This window comes from Lagopus muta, chromosome 17 (assembly GCF_023343835.1).
Source record: "Lagopus muta isolate bLagMut1 chromosome 17, bLagMut1 primary, whole genome shotgun sequence".
NCBI lineage: Eukaryota > Metazoa > Chordata > Aves > Galliformes > Phasianidae > Lagopus > Lagopus muta.
This window is the reverse complement of record NC_064449.1, coordinates 11,662,370-11,683,245: the sequence shown is the minus strand read 5'-3', so window position 1 is coordinate 11,683,245 and position 20,876 is coordinate 11,662,370. Positions and strand designations below refer to the sequence as shown.

The 20,876-nt window shown below is 38.8% G+C and overlaps 1 protein-coding gene across 6 annotated transcripts in view; it reads right to left on the bottom strand.

The window, feature by feature from the left end:
• Positions 1-20,876, bottom strand: part of TXNRD2 (thioredoxin reductase 2) — a 50,981-nt gene that overhangs the window by 8,581 nt on the left and 21,524 nt on the right. For 4 of the 6 annotated variants that reach the window (XM_048963959.1, XM_048963961.1, XM_048963962.1 and 1 more), the window contains exons 13-22: positions 18,310-18,405; positions 18,006-18,098; positions 16,589-16,660; positions 15,411-15,508; positions 9,764-13,142; positions 7,697-7,762; positions 6,920-7,068; positions 3,509-3,672; positions 2,984-3,188; positions 2,462-2,591 (exon numbers count right to left, since the gene is read on the bottom strand). In XM_048963959.1, the coding sequence (XP_048819916.1) occupies positions 13,019-13,142; positions 15,411-15,508; positions 16,589-16,660; positions 18,006-18,098; positions 18,310-18,405 (483 nt within the window). In that variant the 3' untranslated portion in view covers positions 2,462-2,591; positions 2,984-3,188; positions 3,509-3,672; ... (1 more) ...; positions 7,697-7,762; positions 9,764-13,018. The remainder of the gene's footprint in view (positions 1-2,461; positions 2,592-2,983; positions 3,189-3,508; positions 3,673-6,919; positions 7,069-7,696; positions 7,763-9,763; positions 13,143-15,410; positions 15,509-16,588; positions 16,661-18,005; positions 18,099-18,309; positions 18,406-20,876) is intronic. The other 2 variants (XM_048963963.1, XM_048963964.1) reach the window with 2 other exon arrangements.

Sequence of the window (20,876 nt, the reverse complement as noted above, 5' to 3'; positions counted from 1 at the left end):
TCTAACTTCTTTGGGCAACAGAAAGAGTTAATGCCTTTTGTGGTGACTAATCCTCTCTTTTTTTCCCTGTGACTGACTATTATTTTAGGTGCGTTGAGTCTGCTAAAAAGACAAGGCTTAGACATAATATTAATGATATTGTATGTGCAATAACATTAGAAAACAAACACAGATGCACCTGAGGAACCTCAAGGCATCTTCTGGCCTTTCTGGACAGACAGCACAGAGAGGCCTCCAACATTTTCACATGGAAAAACATTAACTTGCACAACACAGTTTATTTTGAGTGACCCTCTTGACTTTCAAACAGTGAGAAGTCCAGACCATTGTAGAGCTGAAAACTTGTTTTGGAAGAAGAGGCCATTGTTCAACTAGTAGAAGATGGGAAAAACTAAAAGAGATCCAGAACAACAATTGGAAAGAAAAACTGGACATTTGAATGGAATATCCACTGGTGTCTTTTCTCTGGCATTGGCACCCTAACAAAGGGTGTGAGAGATTTTTCCCCTTACTTTTTGCAGTGTGAAGATGGGAAGAGAGCACAATTCGTTTATTGGCCTTAAAGCCATACTAGCATTAAAATGTCACTGCATATACTTATGCAAGGCTCAGGACTGAGATGCAAGAACTACACACTTCCTTGATAGTCTACGTGAGATCCAAAACAGCGTGTGAAAGTGCTTATTTCCCTCAGATGTCTGTTAAGGAGGTCTGGGAAACAGAAGCATGATTCCAATTATATCTCCTTGATACAGTCTGAAAGCTAGGTAGGCCCAGCCAGTCAGTGGCAGATTATACAGTCGTAGATGCATACAAAGTCTTGGTACAACAAGTCCCATTTCAAAGACTCGTTATGTTTGGGGTACATGTCCCATCCTAAGTGCCTTAGTGCACGCAGAATACACTAGATGTCCTGCTGCTGCCAAATCACAGATTTTTCTTTACAACTGTGCATGCTTCAGTGGAGCTGAATCAAGTCATTTTGACCTTGGATAAAGGGCCAGGGGATCCCAGAGCCATTTAGGGAAGCACCCATCAGTACTGCTGAAGAACCTTCTCAAGAAGAACTTGGAATGCTTTTCTGTGAACAGTTTTGTTAGCTGAAGTTACAGTGAAATGGAGCAATGGGGGTTCTCTAGCATATCCAGAGCTGAACAGGAGCCTGGCAGGATTTAAAACAGCACCAGTTTCAGTAGGTACTTGTACACCCTCTGCTATTAACACATGGTCACTACTTCAAGCTAAGATGTGGGGATCGTTTGGTGACTCACCCAAGATCACACAGATGGTGTTTGCATCAAGAATTTGACCCACCAAGCCATCTGACACCTCAGGATTGTTCACTGAGGATTAGATTGCGTTTAGGAGACCATTTTTATATATGAATGTAGGATTTGGAGCCATGAAGGAACGGTAAATTAAATAGTGAGGAATTTGTCACATCTCTGTTCAAAGCAGGCTAACATTTCATGTAAGTAATTACACACTTCAGACAGTTGCAATCATCTTCTGCACAAATAATTTAAGCTTACTTGGTCTGTTTTATTCTGATTTAAATTCTTATTGGAAATATAAATACCTATGTCGGTCACCAAACTAAACCAAACAAACATATCAAGTAGGGTCTATTATAGACTAATATGGAAACAAATAATCTGCAAGTCTGGTTTTATTTATAAGCTTATTTGAGTTTTTACCCTAGGCTCATATTAATCGGGTTTGTGGTTTCCACATCTGTACTGCTGATGCCCAGTGCAGACTGCATGCCAAGTCAGACCTGGGCATCCTCCAAGCTCTAAATAGAAAACATATGCTTCAACTCCAGCCACCTCAAGACAAGCAGGGCAAGTAACCTACCAAATAACCACAGCGGGTGCAGCAGGCAGAGCAAAACTCTGGGGAACTTTCAGAGGTGCCTGTTTGAAAGCTTCTTGCTTCTGACTTGCTCCAGGGGCAGCCAGACTGCCGCCTGTATTATATTTGCTCTCTCTGATGATCGAGAGATAGCAATTCCCTTTGTAGCCTCCCCTTCCTCTAGCTGCAGCTAGAAATTCACAGACTGGACCAGTTAGTTCCCAGTGTCAGCTAGTAATACATATTCTAGAGGAAGATGGAAGAACTCTTGCAGATGATGGCAATGCAGTATGAATTCTTTCCAGAACCCTTGATTGTTTTTAATATTTATAAAAAGCATTCTGAACATTCATGAGAGCCATAAATATATGGATAAAAAATGCCCAGTGCCCTTTGTCAAGCCAAAATAGATCCAGCTGTTCTGTGGTGCTGGTCTCTGACTGCAGAGAATCCCTGCATTAATGAAAGATGTATAAAGGGAATCCCAAACTAGAAATATGATCTCAGCTAAAGACTGCTTAAAGCAACTATTAGACAGTACTTCAGGGAAGGACATGAATACAAAGCTGATTCTCACTACAGCCAAGATCCAGTCACATGAACCCACCTCCATAAGGAAATCTGTACTGCCCGCAAACGGTTTTTAGGACAAGATGCTTCCAGACACACTTTGTTTTGTTCTGGTACAACATCTTCCAAGTTCTGTGCCAGTAAAATTGCGTCACTGCAGACTCAACCTAGAGTCAATCAGAAACACAGCACAGTATGAGCACCAGGCCTGCTCCCTTCTGGGGCAGATGAGGAAGGCCAGTACATGAGCTGTAGCAAATGACATGTGAGCATTAGGGGGGAAAAAGGAAGCAGTATTACTGGTGTAAATACTAGGAAATTGGCAAAGGCAGTCAGTTTCTGTCCCTATATAACTTATGATGATCATTCAGCAGCTTCTGCCACCTGTAGCAATCATTATTTTCCTGACAGTTTCAACAAAAGTGGCGTACAGCAGTGCCGTACATTTTTTAAAGTTACATCTGTGCACGCTGTTCATGCAGAAATATTGTGATTCATGTTAAGAATGCAGAGAAGGGAAAGGGAGGAGGTGTGAGGAGTGAGAAAAAATTGACACAACCTCAGTGCCCCATTCATGTTGAAGGGAATCGCTCTGTCATCCATCATTCTCTTTCTCAGAGCACTGCTTTGCCCAACGTGGCTGATCCACTAGCGCTCAGGCAGAGGTAATTGTTATGAAATTGAGATAGCAAAAGAGCAGTGTCTGATAACAGAAGGGCAGATCTGTCATCAGCACAGAAGGCAGTCTTTCCTTGTGGCAGTAGCTAAAGGAAAGAAGATGCAATTAACAATTAGCTTTGGTAAGAGAAGACAAAACTTTTAAAACAGATTCTGCTGCAGGAAATCAAGCCACAGACTTAGGAATTAATGGTTCAAAGTCTTGATTCTTGCCTTGCTAGATATAATATAAGATGAAAGAGAGGGAATTTCTTTTGCCATTTATTCTGGCTAGCTAAGAACCAAGGTTTAGCTATGGAAAAAGGCCAATCTTACAACAGTTACAGGAAATGAGAATAGCTTTGCAGCATTTCCAAGCAAATCCAGCACACCTTCTTATTCTGGGTACAAAGTTCAGGCTTCTCACCTCAGAAAACAAAATGGAAGTGTTTGGAAGGGCCCTTCACAGCTCTCTAACTTCTCAAGTTAGAATCCAATTTACAAAGAGCTCTTGGTATATTAAGCAGGCTTTGCTTTCATACATTTGACCTTTGAACTGCATACTCCTCCTCCCAAGCTTGGTTAATGGATCTGGAAAAACAGATAGAAATTAAGATTAGAAAGATCATGCCAGTAGCGCTGTTTATAAACATAACCTGAAGGTTTACCTGCACTGCTTGCTTCTAAATGACTTGCTTAAATACTGCTGTGTGTGCAGCCCTGGCAACAACCCAGCTAAGAAGCTGCGTCCCCACACAGAGTCCAAACTCTGCTCTTTGTTGTATCTGAGCAAACTAGGTGGAATCTCACTGGTCTCCAAAAGCTGAAGAGAACACACTGGAACTACTCTTAGCACAGCCTCTGCTCTGATGTGTGACACCTGGGTCAGACAACACCGTTGCCACCTAAGCCAGCTGCAGCGTGACTCCGCTTGTTAATGCAGAGAAGCTCCTGTAGATGCTTTACACCTGGGCTGAAACCTTTGGGACTGATCCTGCACACAACTACATGGGGTCGAGATGCAAGAATTCAGTACAGACTCATCTGAAAAAATGCTCTTTGAAAAAGCTGTTGAACAGTGATAGTACTAGGGCAAAGATGAAGACAATCACTGCTCTGAATGCTATTTTCCCTTCTGTATCAGGCTCTGTAGAGCTTGGTAGAATTCAAGATAGAAATGTAACACGCTTTCGCATAATGTTGCCAGTCAGTGCCACGATTTCTGCTCTACAGGGAGGAGCAATTGCTAAGGAAAAAACATAATTCATGAGACAGTTCCTAGGTGTAGGTTATATGCAAACTGTCAAGTGCTGCCTCACAAGGATGGACTGGATTCTCATGTCAGAAATTTCACCTAATAACTTAGATGTGTTGGACTTCATTTCCAACGAGAACGAGATCCACGTAATTCAGATTAGTGATTCAGATTCTATCTTCATAAACCCAGTCTCTAAAAAAAAAAAAAAAAAAAAGAAAAAGAAAAAAAAAGAAAAAAAAAAAGCTCACTTTTAAAAATTAAATATTCAGAAAAATACCTGATTATTTTGGGGTAGTATTCATAAGCAAATGTATATCTAACTAAACTATGTGTGTTGCCCACTTGTCAGATGCAGGTTGGGCACAATTCAGTCTGCATCAGTAGCAATAGCTGCAGATCCTTCTGAAGTGAATAATTATTACAAGTCTCATGTGAGGCCACGCTGGAGATGTGCAAGGAGTACCACCAACTAATCCACGCACCAGAAGTGCTTTTATGCAAATAAAAGGCAGGTATATTCTTCTCCATTTGCCACATTGCGTGTGGATTAATTGAGACTCTCAAACGACATTAAAGAACTACCTTGTTCTGTGATTTCATGGTCCACAGGTGCAGGAGAACAAATCCAGCACAGCCTATAGACTTAGATAAACAACCTTGTACAGCATTGCCAGCTGCTCTTTTCCTCCCCTTCCTGACTGCTTTGGTTCTTCATATTTTCCACATCTATTTTTTTGTCCTTTGTCCACAGCACACTATGTTGCTTGTGCTTGTAATGATTAATTTCACAGCTCACACCTAATTTGACCCTAATAACTTTGGCTGCAAAGAAGTAAAATGGACAACTGGTTGTTGATCCAGACAACTTATCACCCCATGAACACAATAAAGGCAGAGCTGTTTATCAACAGGGAGATGCCCATTACTATTTTTACAGGCAGAATGCTGGAGCTCCCTTATCAAGCAGAGAGAGTAAGCATGTAGTCCAGGCACGCAGAGGGGAGGCAGACTGCTTTCAGCCTGCAAGGCCACACAATATGGGAAGTGGTCGCTTGAAAGAGGAGTGGGAAGAATGACAGATGTTTTGTGCCTGTGCGTTTTTTTAGAGGACACTGGGTCCCTGCCATGGGAACAGGGTGGACAGTAAAGGCAGTGGACTAGATGTGAAGAGTGACAAAGCAAGTCAGCCATGGACAGCCTGTGGGAGGCCAGAGGAAATGCACCATTAGTCAAAGTTGGAGGAAAAATAAAATGCGATGACAACTGGGCCATTCATGTACTTCCCCTTCAAGGACTGACCAGACCCTTCATGACTCAAAAGACTCAAGTATCAGCTTCTTTTTCTCTTCATCCAGGCTAATGTGCGCCAGCACAGTCTGAGAAACTCCCTTGTCACTTTTATTAATTCTTATCTTGTTGTTCTTGGCTACACTTCACTGCAGTACAGTGAGGGAGAGTGCTTCAATCAGTAATGCAGATCCAAGTGAGCACCCTCTTCTGTTGTTCTTACATATCAACTCGATAGCTTAAAGCAAACGTGCATCCAACTTATGAACTTGAGAAATATTAGGACTTCCAAAACTAGAAAGCAAGGCAATGAGGTGGCCTCACAAGGATGTTCAAGCCCCAAACACAATCTTATGACGGTCCATTTGCCACTTTATGTAAGAAGAGCAAGACCTTAAAGTTCTGAGTAACCACAGTGACAGTGAAGACAGCCTTGCATTTCACAAGCAAATTTCATCTGATACACCATTCCATTACTGTCACACTATTCCTGAGGCACACTTGTTAGCACCCATGAATCTGATGTATTTTGTCATTAAGGAAAGGCAGTGCCCTTCAAAAAAACCCCACATAAACACTTACAAATAGCTGATCTCTTATTCTTCAGTAGAGATCGTGCCATAGCTAAGGAGAAACCTTATTTAGAACTGCCTTCTCTGATGCTGTGGCATTTCCAGATTTGGAAAGTAGAAGAGAGCTGAATGAAAAGGCACGCAGGAAATCCTGAAATGCTCCTTCAAGAATAATAAACACCCTGGACTCCTACCCCACCTAAAGGGAATTCGCTCATTAACACTTAAACAGAACGTAACAAAGTAAAACAGAATGAAGTCACTACAGAAAAGCAGACATGACAAAAATTGAGAGGAACACAATTAAAACTCTTAACTAAGGACAAGGTCAAAATCTCGACCAAAAACTTGATGGTATCCCAGACAGATCCAGAATGAACAAGACCAGGAATCAATGCAAGCAAACTGCCAAGAAAATTCTCCTCATTTTTCCTGCATTTGAAATATTCCTATTGAAGAAATTCAGTGAGAACCAAGAGGCAAAAATCAAAACATCTCTCATGATTTAATTCGATCCCAGTCTGATGTAAATTAAATAAATCCTTTGATAACCTGAGAACCAATTCTTAAGACTCCAAACAGCCTGTGTTCTTTAAATTGCCTATGGTTAATCATCTCTGCTTTCTACATTACTGCAATCTGGAATCATTCACCTAAGCTAGCCAAACTTAACAGTGCTATCAGAGTATGAGGGCCCTGCTGCCCACACTGCTATGCTTACCAACATCTTCCCAATTATTTAGCAGTCTTTTCAGGAGAACATTCATCGATTCCATTTCTCTAAGGAAAATGCCTGGGTTTTCTGATGTTTTCAGCTGTGTTTGTACAACTTGCCTTCATGTGAAAATTAATGCACTTCCTCTTCACCCTCTGAGACAAAGAAAGATTATCGGGATTTAATAAAAATGTCAAAGCTCAATCTTTGTCCCCATTTAACAAAAGCATTTAAATAAAGGCTTCTGTGCATCATTAATTGTGTTAGAAACTTCAAGGAATGCTGCAATTTAAAATAGCTCAAACCCCTGCATAAAGCTAAAAAGTGCTGGACAGCCTGCTGCTGTGACACTGCAAATAAAATCGTGTTTGGTTGCATTCAGTTCTGGTTCTGTTTCAATAGATGTACACAGTTTAATAATAAATTTGAGCCTCGTCTCACAGGGACATTGCAAACAAAAGCATTTATGTATTTTCCTGCTTCTTTTTCCCCCCTCCAAGTTTAAATCCTAAAAGCTGTATATTTTTTTCTATTGTCTTCTTCCCCCTGTTATCTTAGAAAATGTTAGCTAGGTATTTTCTTACGTCTCTAGAGCTATGCAATATTTTAAGAGACACAGGCTGAGCAGGTATCCATTGTCCTTTTTAGATTTGTTACCATCTATCCAGCTCAAGCTCCTAACACAGCCTTGGGAAAAAGAAGTCCCCTTGCGAAAGGTTTGAGGAGAATCTTGCTGTTCTTCTGTTTTCTGCCAAAACAAGGAAGAACAAGCCCGATTCTCACCTTGCTGTATGATAAGGGTAAGAAGGATAGGAAAACGTCCCACAACAGTCCTGTTCTTCATGTTCTCTGAAAGAGAATGGGGGAAGAGGGACAAAAACAGTGAGGACGTTTACAGTTCATCTTTTGCAGAGCATTGAGGGTTTCCCTGACTTAATGCTTTAATACATCAGATAAACTCGATCTCAAAATGCTGAGATTTCAGCCTGGAAAAAATTCCCCCCACCCCCTCGTTGGAGATGCTGGTTCCGACAGGCTGCAGCTCCCAGTACCTCTATTCCTAGCTAACAATGCAAAGCACCTTGTTCAAACAAGACTGGTCTCCATTTCACACAATCGCCCCAGGGAATATTCGCTTTTCTCTTCATACACCAATCTGACTGATGCAATTGGATTCTGGAAATGTGCCTTACTAGTTTCTATTCCAGATTCTTAGGGATGATGCTAATTTTCCATTGTAGAACTGGAAAATTTTAGGTGTGCTAGATCTAGTCTGTAAGAAATGACAGCAAACAAAGCAGCACATACAATTAACTCACAAACTGTGTTTGGAAACGGACGTTACTTAACGGCACCCCTTGCAAAGAAAATCTGCAGGGAAAATAAGACAACCTTCCTCACTCCAGCAGTGCTTGAAAGGAGACATTTTACATCCACACGATGAATGTGGATGCATCGATTAATCTGTGCACCAGTTCATCATCCTAACTGTTTTCTTTCCAGTGGTACAATGTTAAGCCTAAGAAAGCCTAGGAGTCCCATTTTATTCTTTAAAGATTTGATCGTTTTCTTTTGTTTTCCATAGCAAACAGAATCCTATTCACATCCCAAACAGAACGCCAGCAGTTGGCATGGTGTTTTTTTAAGGCACATACGAGATTAAAGACTGAAATCAGATGCAGCGTTGCCAAAGTCTTTGCAATATGCATATTTTCATGGCAAGATGATTGACAAGAATTGCAATAAGGTGCTGAAGGGAATATTTCACCTGGCCCATCAAAATTCAATGTAAAGGATTAGAACTAAGAAGAGCTGACAGTATTGACTTTGAGTGCCACAACAGAAACATAATTAGCTTTTTGACATGCAGTGGACAGAATTTTCTATTTTATAGACAGAGTAATTAAACCAAATCTTTTTCATGCTGCCCCAGAAAACAAACACTCTACCCCACCCCGTCTCCCTAGCACAAAAAAGGTCTGCTCTTATGCTTCCTAGTAAAATTCAGGTTTGGCACTAGAATAAATGCATGCAACTCCAGCCTTTCTCCTGGAAGAACATCAGGAAAACTTTGTGCATAAAACTAAAAAACCTCTCTTAAAAGGGAGCATATAGATCTGAAAGAATGAAAAAGTCAATGAATTTTATATAAGGTTACTTATTGCAAAACAAACTGTCTGCACTATGCTTATTAAAGGCATATTTCATTGCCTAATCATATATGTCTATTGTATCTTTCATGTTTTGAACCGTAATAGCAGTCTGTTCCCCAACTGTAATAATGAAAGACATTTTGGCGTATGCTTATATTGATTCTACTTTAACAAAGCACTTGAGACACATGCATGCAACCCACTGAAATTAATGGCTCACACTGAGTACATGCATTTCGTTGGGATTCAGACGAGCAGCAATGTAGCTGGGCACAAAGTTGCCGACTTCACAGGATAAGCTTGAGCCTCTGAAGGAGTCTTCAAACTTTACACTGTTTAAGTGTTTTGGTCAGAAATACACTCTTTTTGCTAGCATGGCTATTCTATGGAATAACCATATTCTATTTCTATGGATAAAAACATGTCTGAAGGAATAATAACAACCGCAGAAACCTCTTCCAGGAAGTGTTCACAGAAAACAGTGCATGTTTACAGGAGAAAATGCAAAACTTAATTGTAGACAATAACTTACCGTTAAGAACAAGCTATCACTGGCTGTAAGTGACACAGCATATTCAATTCCCACTTCTATAAACTCACAAAGACTGTCTATGCACTTGTCTGTTATTCTTGTTGGCAGTGCGATTAAAAGGTGTATGGAGATAAAGAGGGGAAAAAAATAAAGAGCAATGCTTACCTCATTCCCTTTTTAGCCAGTAATCCTGGCTATCCTAATTAGAACCTGCAGTGAAAGAAATCCAGGAAACAGAGTAAAAATAACTTTAAATGCAATTAATTCAATACTTCTTCTTCAATATCAATCCCAGGAAAGATATGTAATGTTAGAACAGCCTGTTCCAGCAGCTCAGCATCACTCAATTTAATGGGAACTTCTCATCAAAAGAAATGAACATAAAGAAATAAAATTGGGATTAACTCAATCAATGTAGTTCCCTTCTTTCCTGATAGAAATTTCTCACAGTTTTTAAACACATGTTGCTAGCATTCCTTAATTAATTTAAAATATTTTTTATCTATCAACCATGTTCACAGCTACTGAATGGCTTTGCTGTAATGTATTTTTCCTCTATATTTTCTAGTCTAAAACCCAAATGGCTAAAATACAGGTTACCCCTGCATAATACTCTGCACTGTATTTCAGTAAGTTTCCGAGTTACATCTGGCTGAGTCCTCAGCAGCACCTCAGCACACAGACTGCAAACATACCTGGTATCATTAGCAGCAATTATCAGCAGAGCATATTTGAAATGATATGTACTTCATCTAGAGTTGTTTTGAATTCAAATTTAAATAGTTTTGAAGGTCGCCCAGCCTGGAATAATGGCCATTCAGTTTATGCATCAGAGGGAGGCAGGGGCCAACATTTCCTTATTAATCGCTCTGAGTCCAGCTTCCTTCACATGTACTTCTAACATTAAGAGCAAACAATACCTAAATATAAAGCATATATGTATGAAGCTACGTGCAAAATTAACAACAAAAAACATTTACCAAAAAATACATTCTTTATTAATTTGTTAATTCACAACACAATAAATATCAGATAATACATGAGGGACCCAGCAAGGCTCAGACTTGTCTGCGCCATGGTGTGGTTTGACAAACAAGCCATCATCAGCTGGAATCCTGAAAAAAAACCCAGAATTATTTTTGACTTTCACACACAATCAGTGGTTTGTGGCATAGATCAGCCCATCTCAACTGACATCGGTCAGGCTTTGAAAAACAGTGCTTAAGGACCATCCCAGAAAGTTACGTAAAGAATCTTTCAGGAAAAAAAGCACAAATCACATTACTTTCCTTATTCTATCTGACATTGGGTTTATGTAGGTGTGAATAAACATTTAGTTTTACTTCAGGTGGCAACGCTGTCCATTAAATGTGGAGTAGAAATAGGCAGCAGTCCGTAATACAGGATCCATTTTCCACATAACAACTGTAAAACCAAAAGACTTCTATTATTTGAAGGATGCTTACAGGCCTCAGTTTCAAACACTGAATGTATTCAGAACACGTTTCCTTGAGATCTCTTCACTGGCTGTCCCAAATAATTTTCAACCTTACAATGAATGAAATTAACTAAACTTTCCATTGATCACTCTGGAGAAACAGACAATTCAGTCTGCTGGATGCATTACTATGAAAGAGGAGAGAAGCCCTTTCATACGAGTGAACACTGACGTTTTCACTCACAGGAGCAAAATGAACAGTAATAAGTAATTACTGGAAAAAAGATGTTGCACATCACATTACAGTTCAGTCAGAGGCGGGATGTTTCTCAGCAAAATCTCTGCAGACAGAGATCTGCTCTGCATCGCAGTGTTTTGAAATATTAAGTAAAAATATCTTTAAAAGCTAATTTACTGCAAATACTGCAAATACTTTCACAGCTGGGAAAAACGATTAGGTTTTTGGCTGTATCACTTCCACTGGGCCTCTATGAAAGGAAGCAGAAATTTCTGAAGGTGCAGGTATACATGCATTCACGTGCAGGTACACAATTTTGATACCATCCCCTATAAAGGAGGTTGCAATATTCAGGCAGTTTTCTGACTGCGTTACCACTCAGAGTATTTCTATACAAGGTTATCATGGTTTTGCAGATGAAGAATTACATCAGCAGATCTGAAAGGGAATAACGCCTTCAGTGAAACTGCATCGCCTCTTATTTCATGGATCAGAAACGTCAGTAAACTTTGAAGAGAAAGGATTTGGTATTTGGTATTTCTTTTGCTGTTTTTAAAGCCAGAACAAATTCTGAAGGCCAGAGTATTCAAGTGTAAACAACAGCGTAATCAATACTGAATATTTTACCAAATCTGATCAATTTTTGCCTAATAGTTTCTCTGACAGGTACAATTCTCATGATAAGGAAACACTTCATATTTGAAATAAACCTATCTTTGTCCATGTTGCAGGCTGCAGTAGCAAAAGTCAGAAAACCAATAACAAAAGATATAGAGGATCATCAGACTATTCTAAAACGTGTAACAGGAGAACATAGGACAGCTATGCAAATATCAAATTACACATGCAAAAACACTTACACAGATCAATTGCAAAAAGGATACATTTTGTTTTACCTGAAGTTGATCTCTCCCTTTTCTACAAATACAATTCTACTGTAAAGGCTGCAAGAAATTAAGTGACCATGCATATCAAAACGTTGGCAACTGCAACTTGGCTTGAAATTCTGTGTGCTTTGTATTGTGCCTTTGTCAGGCTACTTACACGTATTTAACTTATTCTGCAAAAGAAGTTTAAACATCAGATTTCTAACGATTCTTCATTGCCACAAATTAGCCAGCATCTCCCCCTTGTGGACAGAAGGAAAACTAGTACAATTTTGCAATAGGTTAATTATTACTTTGGTCAACTCTAAAAAAAAATAAAATAAAATTGCAGATAATTACATATTATACTAAAAACAAAAAAAAAAGGAAACAAAAAAGGGGTGACTGTGTAGCTATTAGGGATCTTATGGGAACCCACCTCTACAAGCAGAAAGTCTGAATGTTCAGTATTAAGGTTGGGGATGAACCATCCAAGCACTTAACAGAAAGCACCACACCAAAATTGTAAGGAAAGCTCTGCCTGATGCCTGCTATCTGTATGAAAACAGTGCAAGGCACTTCTGATGACAGCCAACAATGCCAACACAGAAACTCAAATGGCAACTATTAAGTTTAAGAGGGCCTAAGATGTTGGTGACTTTTTATATATTTTTGTACATAAAGCTCCCAGGAAGAAAAAGAGCTGTTTGCACTTTCACAGAGAGGGATTTGTTACAGCGTGAATTGCAAAAGTACAGAGGAAACGAGAAAGGCTCCTGGAACTCAAACTATCAAAGCTATTTCAACTCCAATTGCCCCTTTCCTTTTCAGACATGTTTTGTGCTTTTTTTCCTCCTTTCCAGGGATGGTATTTAACCTCAGCAACCTGTTACTGTTGCATCCAGGCCGGAACGTTTTGTAATATGCAGCTTGGTAATTTCCTCAGCACAGGTAGGGTGAATGCCAATCGTCTTCATCAGCTGAGGGTACGTAGCACCACATCTACCAGAAGAGAAAAAAGGAAAGACCCAGGAAGTCAGACATTATTCACTCAAAGCAGATAGAATTTCCTAAAACATCCAACTAATCCTGCACTTATCCATCTTATCAGGTGGAGGAAGCTGCATTCGTTCTTCAGTACTGTCTGTTATTTCTCAGGCACTTCCACAGCAAAATTCAAACCCAGCTTAGTTACACTGTTAGGCACAGAAGAATTGTCATAAGAGCTGAGACAGGGGGAATCAAGCAATTTATCCCAAGTCACAACTGAGCCTACAGGGAAAAACAAAAAAAAGCAAAAAAAAGCAAAAAAAAAAAAAAAAAAACAGGAAAAAACTGCAGCCTTCAACTTTTTCATGTGTTTGTGAAACACATGAAACATGTATTTCAGCAACTCCAGATGGAAACACATGCACACGCACAGAGGAAGATAATCTTAATTAGGACTGCAGGCAAGAATCTGCTGAAGGAAGCAATACCAGCATATTCTTCCACAATCTTTAGAAAGTCTACTGCTTGCACTGAAATCACCAATGCTACAAACAGGGGAAAAAATTCCATCATTTGAGAGAAAGGAAAAAAAAAAAAAAAAAGAAAGTTGAGCTAGAAATCCCACTAGCTTCATCTTTTGTCCAATAGCACTCCGAGATTTGACCGCTTTCCTTTGAGCTGCTATTTCTGGCAGGTTACACTGTAAAAAGAGCTGAAATAGGCCTAAACATAAGAATTGTTTCAAATTCTCTATGGAATAGCATTGTATCTCTGCTCAAAATACACAAAAAGAGCTACAGAAGGCTCCTGGTGTCCTGCCTACATGACCCAGGGAAGCACCCAAAGCAAAAACCACTGCTGAGCACGGGTATTAATTGGTGCTCTAAGTGGAGACGGTTGGAGACAACAAAAAGGTCAGACTGTGGAGGGACTGAAGAAAGATCTAATATTGGACGATGGAGAACAGCAGGTTTTAGAGTGGGAACTGCACATTGAAAACCCTGGATTTACAAAATGCAATAGAAAACAATGCAGGGATCTGACCTGCAGAAAACCTCTTACTGTGGCTGAAGTTTTGATTTTCCTCAGGCAAGGCAGCAAAGCGCTCCAGGTTCATATGCTGTTTTTTCACTGGTTATTTTGGATAAAACTTCAAAACAACAACGTCCTAAAAAATGTAGTTGTAGAATCTATACCACTGGCAATTAATGGACTACAAACACATGTTGGAAATGTGTACTGAGGGTATACTGCAGTCACTGCTGATTTCCAAGATACTCCTCATGTGATATTGAGGCCCTGCCTTCTTAACCATTCTGCATTTAATTTATGCTAGTAAAGCTAAAACTGCAAAAGAACAGTGATGATATCTAGAGCAACAGGTTAATACCCTAATTGGGAGGACATTTCTTGAAATACAAATTACTTTTAAGTCTTTGAAGTACTGTAATTTAGTAATGGAACAATTTAGAAATCATTATTTCTGACAATGTGAGCAAACAGTAAAAAAAGCAGATGAAAAACAAGCAAGTCTATCACACAAGTGAGACAGCAGAAACTCTCTATTTGATCTGAGAGGACCTAGGATCACTTCTTACACTTTTGAAGAGACAACAAAGAAAATACAAGTCAGGGAAAATGCATTACTATTCAAATCTGAATAAACACTGAAACAAAAGGTTTATCTACTGGAGTAAATTCATTATTGCAACAATCAGACAGCTGCTTCTCCCAACATCCCACAGATGCCGCTTCCTTACCTAATCATAGTGTTTAGTTTATACCTAGAAGCTTAAAATTCATGCAAGTCCTTGCTGAGCTTTTAAGGAGCAATGGCTGTGCCCATTTAAACACCAGATTAGAAAAGGAAATGATTAGCAGGTTTTCTGTGGAAAGCACAAACCCCCTTCTAAAAGGACTTGCAGAACAATATAGTGATTTCCTATCCTGCACACAGAATGCAAAGGCAGCTTCACTCTGAGAAAACTAAGAGTGGTAACGAAATTATTTTTTTTGTTTTAATGATATCAAGGCAACAGTACATTTTCCTCTGTTGTTTCTTAACTATATCCAGTATTACAATAACTAAATCCAGTATATCTTAATGAAAAACTGCAGTATTTTTAGTAAAAATATGTGCAATACTACATAAAAGTAACAAAAAGCAACAAAAAGCATGGATTCTTTATAGTGTTGCCAAAAATAGGCAGCTATCTTTTATAATCTTACAATAACTTTAAAAGCAGGCTTTAGAAGCTAGAGACATTCTTTTGTACTTACTTGATTCCAAGAGCAAATCCTTGAATAACTTCCCCAGCATTTGGTCCAATGAAATGAAGGCCGAGGATTCGTTGCTCTCTCTCTCGTAAGCACACCATCTGAAAACAATACATTACATAGCAATCTTTTCTGAGAACATCTAAAGATAAGGCATGAAGCTAAATTAAATGAAACTGCAGTGCCCCAAGATCCTACTTCAGCCGTCCAATCCCACTGTGCCAAGAACTTGCACACTTGCTGAAATCTGACTGACTTCAATAGACCTCACGCTTCTCCTTGAGCACTTTCCTGAATCAAAGCTTTATTACTGTATTTCTTTCAGACATCAGGGAGCCACTGACCACAATTTGTTAAATACTGAACTGCTTGTTGTTTGCATAACATCTTAAAACGACCTTCATTAGTCTGATTGCTAGACTAGACACATTTTGACACTGAAGTGACACCTTAGCGATTCTCCAAGGTTTTGCAGGTACTCTTGGCACCTAATCAGCAGTATTTCCAAAGACTACTGCCAATTATAGTATATTTTGTGACTCTGTAATTCCTTACACTTACAGAAGCCTGTTTGGTGAGATCCATTTACCAAATAAGCCCTATAACCTAAGTAGGAGTCTTGAAAGTAATCAACAATAAGAAGTAACTAAGTATATGAGAGGGCCTGAGTGAATGCACACTTCAGTTCTATTAGAGAACTTATAGAAAACTTCAGTTTTAGTCATGAAAACAAAGCAAAGAACAGTTTTGTAAGCCTTTCCTTTCTTTTTTTTTTGGCAGCAATGTACTTTCCCAAGAGAAGAATACTCAAATATCAACTAATAATACATAGTGTAGTACAGAATAATAACTAGTTAAGAACTTTGCTGAGGGCAGCAGAGATGGACCTCTGTGGAATCTTGAATATCTCCTTGAACCTCCCCAGAAGCGTGTAGATGGCACCCATCAGTGGAATGCCACCTCTAAGAAAGCTATTATCTGCAAAACACTTCCAAGATGCAATGGGGTCTATAATGAATATTAAATGTTTTAAACACACTCTAGAGAAACAGGCTGTCACCAAGAAAAGATCTCAACCATCTCAGAGTTTTCTTCTCCCCACTAAATACACCCTCTTAAAGTTGGCTGTATCATGAATCTTGTGTTAAGTTAAAAGCAAGTTAAAAGCTCACAACACTCACTTTCATATAACACTGAGCTGCATCTCTTTCAGCCACTGTGAATTCCAGGGGTTTATAATAAGCATGGAATACCTGGTGTGGAAAAAACAACATTTGTGTTAGAATGTGCTACTATAGTAAAAATGCTCTTGTCTGTAATAATCCTTAATATTACTACACATACATAAAGATATGAAAAAAAACATTCACCATGTTCATTACCATGAACAAAAATAGGGAGAGCACAGTTTAACTCAAAACTTTCATCTAATGGTTCTTGAAGGAGAAAAAAATCCTGAAAAACCCCCACAGAACGTTACCCAAATTGATGCCACGAATTCAAAATGACATTTGTTTTGCTTCTTCCCATTTCTCCCAATAGTTTAAGTAGTAACTTGTTTGCTCTGAATAATGAAATCCCAGAAGCTTTCCATGTTCATTTCTATGTATACCAGAAGACAAACTAATTCTAGCAGCTTGAATAGAAAAATTTTATTTTCTTTCATGATTTTGCTGGGAATCCAAGCAAATCTATCAGCTGAACTTCCTCTCCAGTATGTATACAACATCAACATCCTATGCCTCACATGCCTGCTTAAACAGGCAATTTTCTTTTACACTAATTTCTTTACTTCTAAAAGGCACCAATATCCAGAAATTCAGATAACAATTCTAGAACAGTTATAAGCTATATTTATATATATATATATAAATATATATATATATATTTATATATATTTATATATAAGCTAGAAAGTATAAGCTATATTTCAGAATCACAAAAACTCAGAACAGATAACTGAGTGAACAGAGTATTGCACTTTTTATTTCCATAGTTTGAGTCTTACACTGACAGCCTTTTTGATGAGTGAATAAAGGTAACTTTTTCAAGGGTGATTTGCTTGAATTTTCTCTGATTATACAGTGATTGTTAATTTCTTCATCATAAGTACCTTAATGTCATCCCTCCTATCAGAAGGATGTCAATATATGCTATAACAGATTTCTTCTTCAACAGGCAGTGCCCAGGCACATCAGATCAAGTTATTTCAGCCACAAAGAAAACACTGAATAGCTTGTGTGAATATTTCCATGGACATCCCAAAAAATCTAGATTAAAGAACCTGACAGTAATTCTGACAATTAATGGGAATACAACTATATGTAATATATATTGTTGTGCAATATAATTTATTAAAATGGCAGCTAGTTTGAGCAGCTAGCTGTCAGACTATTAATAATGTTAAGCCCACGAGGTAATAGTTTCCATCGTGACATGCTGCAATAGTTTTGAAGTCTGAACTCTTTTGAAGAACTCTTTCCTAGCTGCAAATACAGTATTTTGGGGACCAAAAATGTCAGTCCAATACCACAGTCAAACTTTCACCTTTGCAAAGTGCAACTCTGATACCAACTATAAGTAAAAACATTTTCATACCTCAATATTATCTGACCCATAACACTGCACAGCCTTTTCTTCTGACAGTCCAACACAACCATATTCCAAGGGAGTGAAAACTGTAGTAGGTACCTGCTTGCAAGGAAACAAAGTGTTACTGTGAACCACATGAAGCAGCTGCAGGGTAGATGTGACTTCAGGGGAGGATAGCTATGCCACACATAACTGCTTTGGATACTGGAAACTGGACTCCAAATGGAAAAACACCATTTATTTAAATATTCTTTTCTTTTTAATAGAGAAATATTTGGCTTTATTACTGAAAGAAGAAACGACAACTCACACTGTCATAGTCCATCAGTTCTGAAGAGTGGCCAAAAAGACGCCGGGCCAGCAGCTTCCCTGCAGCTATTGCTGTGGGTGTCAGTTCAGGACGGCCCTGAGGAAAAGAGCACAAAGCTTTGTTTTAACTAAGAGAGAAGTGGCATCCAAGGACTTCTCCTGGGACAGTGGGCAAAGAAATGCCAAATCCTTGGAATTCCAGTCCAGCAGCTAGCGCTCCAAACGGACAAGGCAGTAATAATTGCTGTCCAAACACACTTCTAAGTCGCTGAGCTTAGTATCTGTCTTGACAGGGAACAAATGCAGTCAATGCACCCAAAAAAACACTCACATCTTACGTCATTCCCTGAAAAGCAGAGGATATTCACTCATGAACCATCCGTTACACCCTTTCTTTCCATAGTAAGTCATCAGTAAGTTTTCTGAACGGCATTTTTAGAGCAGAAAAAAATAGTATAAAGAAATACTATTTTCAAACCCATCCAACTTTTTTGTCAGTTGTCTGACACATTTTTACAGAACACAGAATCAGTAGGTGCAAACTTTGCTATTAATAATGTTAATAATGTCTAAAAAACTTCATACATCTAGTAAAAAAAAAAACAGCTTACTTAAGAGCATCCAAAAGTGTATCAGCAGGATGCCTGTCTGAGAATAGGCAAGAAGTCAGAAATCCCGAGGGAAAGATGTGGAAACAAGAATGCCATAACTGATAAACTACAGTTTCGTGGGACAGTGCAGAATGCTTTACAGAAATGGAGATTTTGCTTCAGACAGGTTCTGTGTAGACCCAACTCTTGTTGTATTCCTGCAAAGCCCCATTTGGGGTGGTAGTCATTCTGCAAGTTCTTGAAAACAGACTTCAGCAGAAAATAAGGATTTCCCACCACACACACTGGAGTTTTTCAAATGTCTCTTCATTATCCTAACATTTTTTGAACATTTACTGAAATCCATCCGCTTCCATAGCTTCTTTTCTGCATGTTGCTACACAGGTTCTGCACATACCATTAGCTCCATTTACCATTACATGCACCACAGCAGTTATCTGCACATCACTATGAGTTTATGTTTTTCTCTATACTAATATCCTCTTTGTTAAACTTCCATTGCAAAAAATAAACTGAAGCAGCACTTTGTCTAACCTGTTAACAGATACTACTGTCTCATTTACAAAGACAAACCATTTTTCCCCATAGCCCACGACAAATCACAAAACTGAAAGTATATCCCTTTTCCCCCCTAAGATCCACCGTGTTTTTTCAACACCAGCATTTTGCCTTTCAAGGCTGTAAATGTCATTTACCAGATGAAATTTGCCATTTGTTTTTTCTTACACACATTTGCCTGAAACATGGCTGCCAATCATTTCTGCAGCAGGAAATACAGATGTTGTTTTGGCATTCCAGAAAAGAATAGAAGATTGGAACTAAAGATAAAATTGTGAAAGCGCTGCTATGCATTCCATAAAACCCAACTAATTACTAAAACATCCACGCAGATAAAGCCCTATTTCTCATAAACAATAGCTTAAAGACCTTCCCTGGTAAATATTTGAAACGAACATTCACTTTGCAGTCATGTGTACAACTACCCTGATGACTATTATGGATACAGATTGTTCATAAGAATCCTCCAGTGCATTAGACATTTAAACGAGATGGCTCCTAAGAGAGTTCAGGAAGCTTTGAAGTACTGTGCATTTGTTCTAACACGGCTCTTTCTTTCAGTCTAATTTCTATTCAAAGCAACATACTGCAGATCTTCTCTACACATCTTTGTTTTAACACCCTTTGAAATACACCAGATGTATACTGGAGTGTATATACAATAAATCTCCTACTAAGAGAATTTCTTTTACTGTGTGTCATGCTTTTCAACAAGAATACCACTGGAGGATGGATATTAACAGACAGGGCTTATATCAGCACTGAAAATTCAAATTAAAATTCCAGCCTGGTAATCTTCAGCCTGATTTTATTTTACTGACAATAAAAATACCTAAGTGCAGTTTTACTCATCAGTTGAAAACCTCATTTTGCTGGAGCCTGAAAAACTTTTTTTTTAATGATAGACAAACTGACTGACCTCTGGAGTTCTCTTTTCCTCCCTTTTTCCAAATGAACAGTTTGCATAACATTAGGATTCTGTTTTTCATGCCAGGGTGCCACAGGACACCCATGCACACTGAGTTTCCCATTTATGCCAGGTGGGTATGACTCCCAAATGGAAACACTCAGTCTGAACATATCAGGAAGCTCCCGTTTTCCATCTCACCCCCCCTTCCAATCAGTGAACTGAATTTAAAAAACAGATCTTACTATGTGGTAGCAAGTTAGTATCTATTCAGTGTGGCCTAGTAAAGGGTGACAGAGGAGGGGCAGAGAGCTACTCACAAAAGTATAAGCAATAACACATCATGGTACAAAGACAATGTGACAGGTAGAGAGAAAAACAACAAAAAAAATCCTGACCAGGGACACCAGAGACAAAATCCTATTTTTATAGACAATATTAGGGGTCATTGATATTCATTCACTTGGTAGAAGCTTCCCCTTCCTGCCCCTT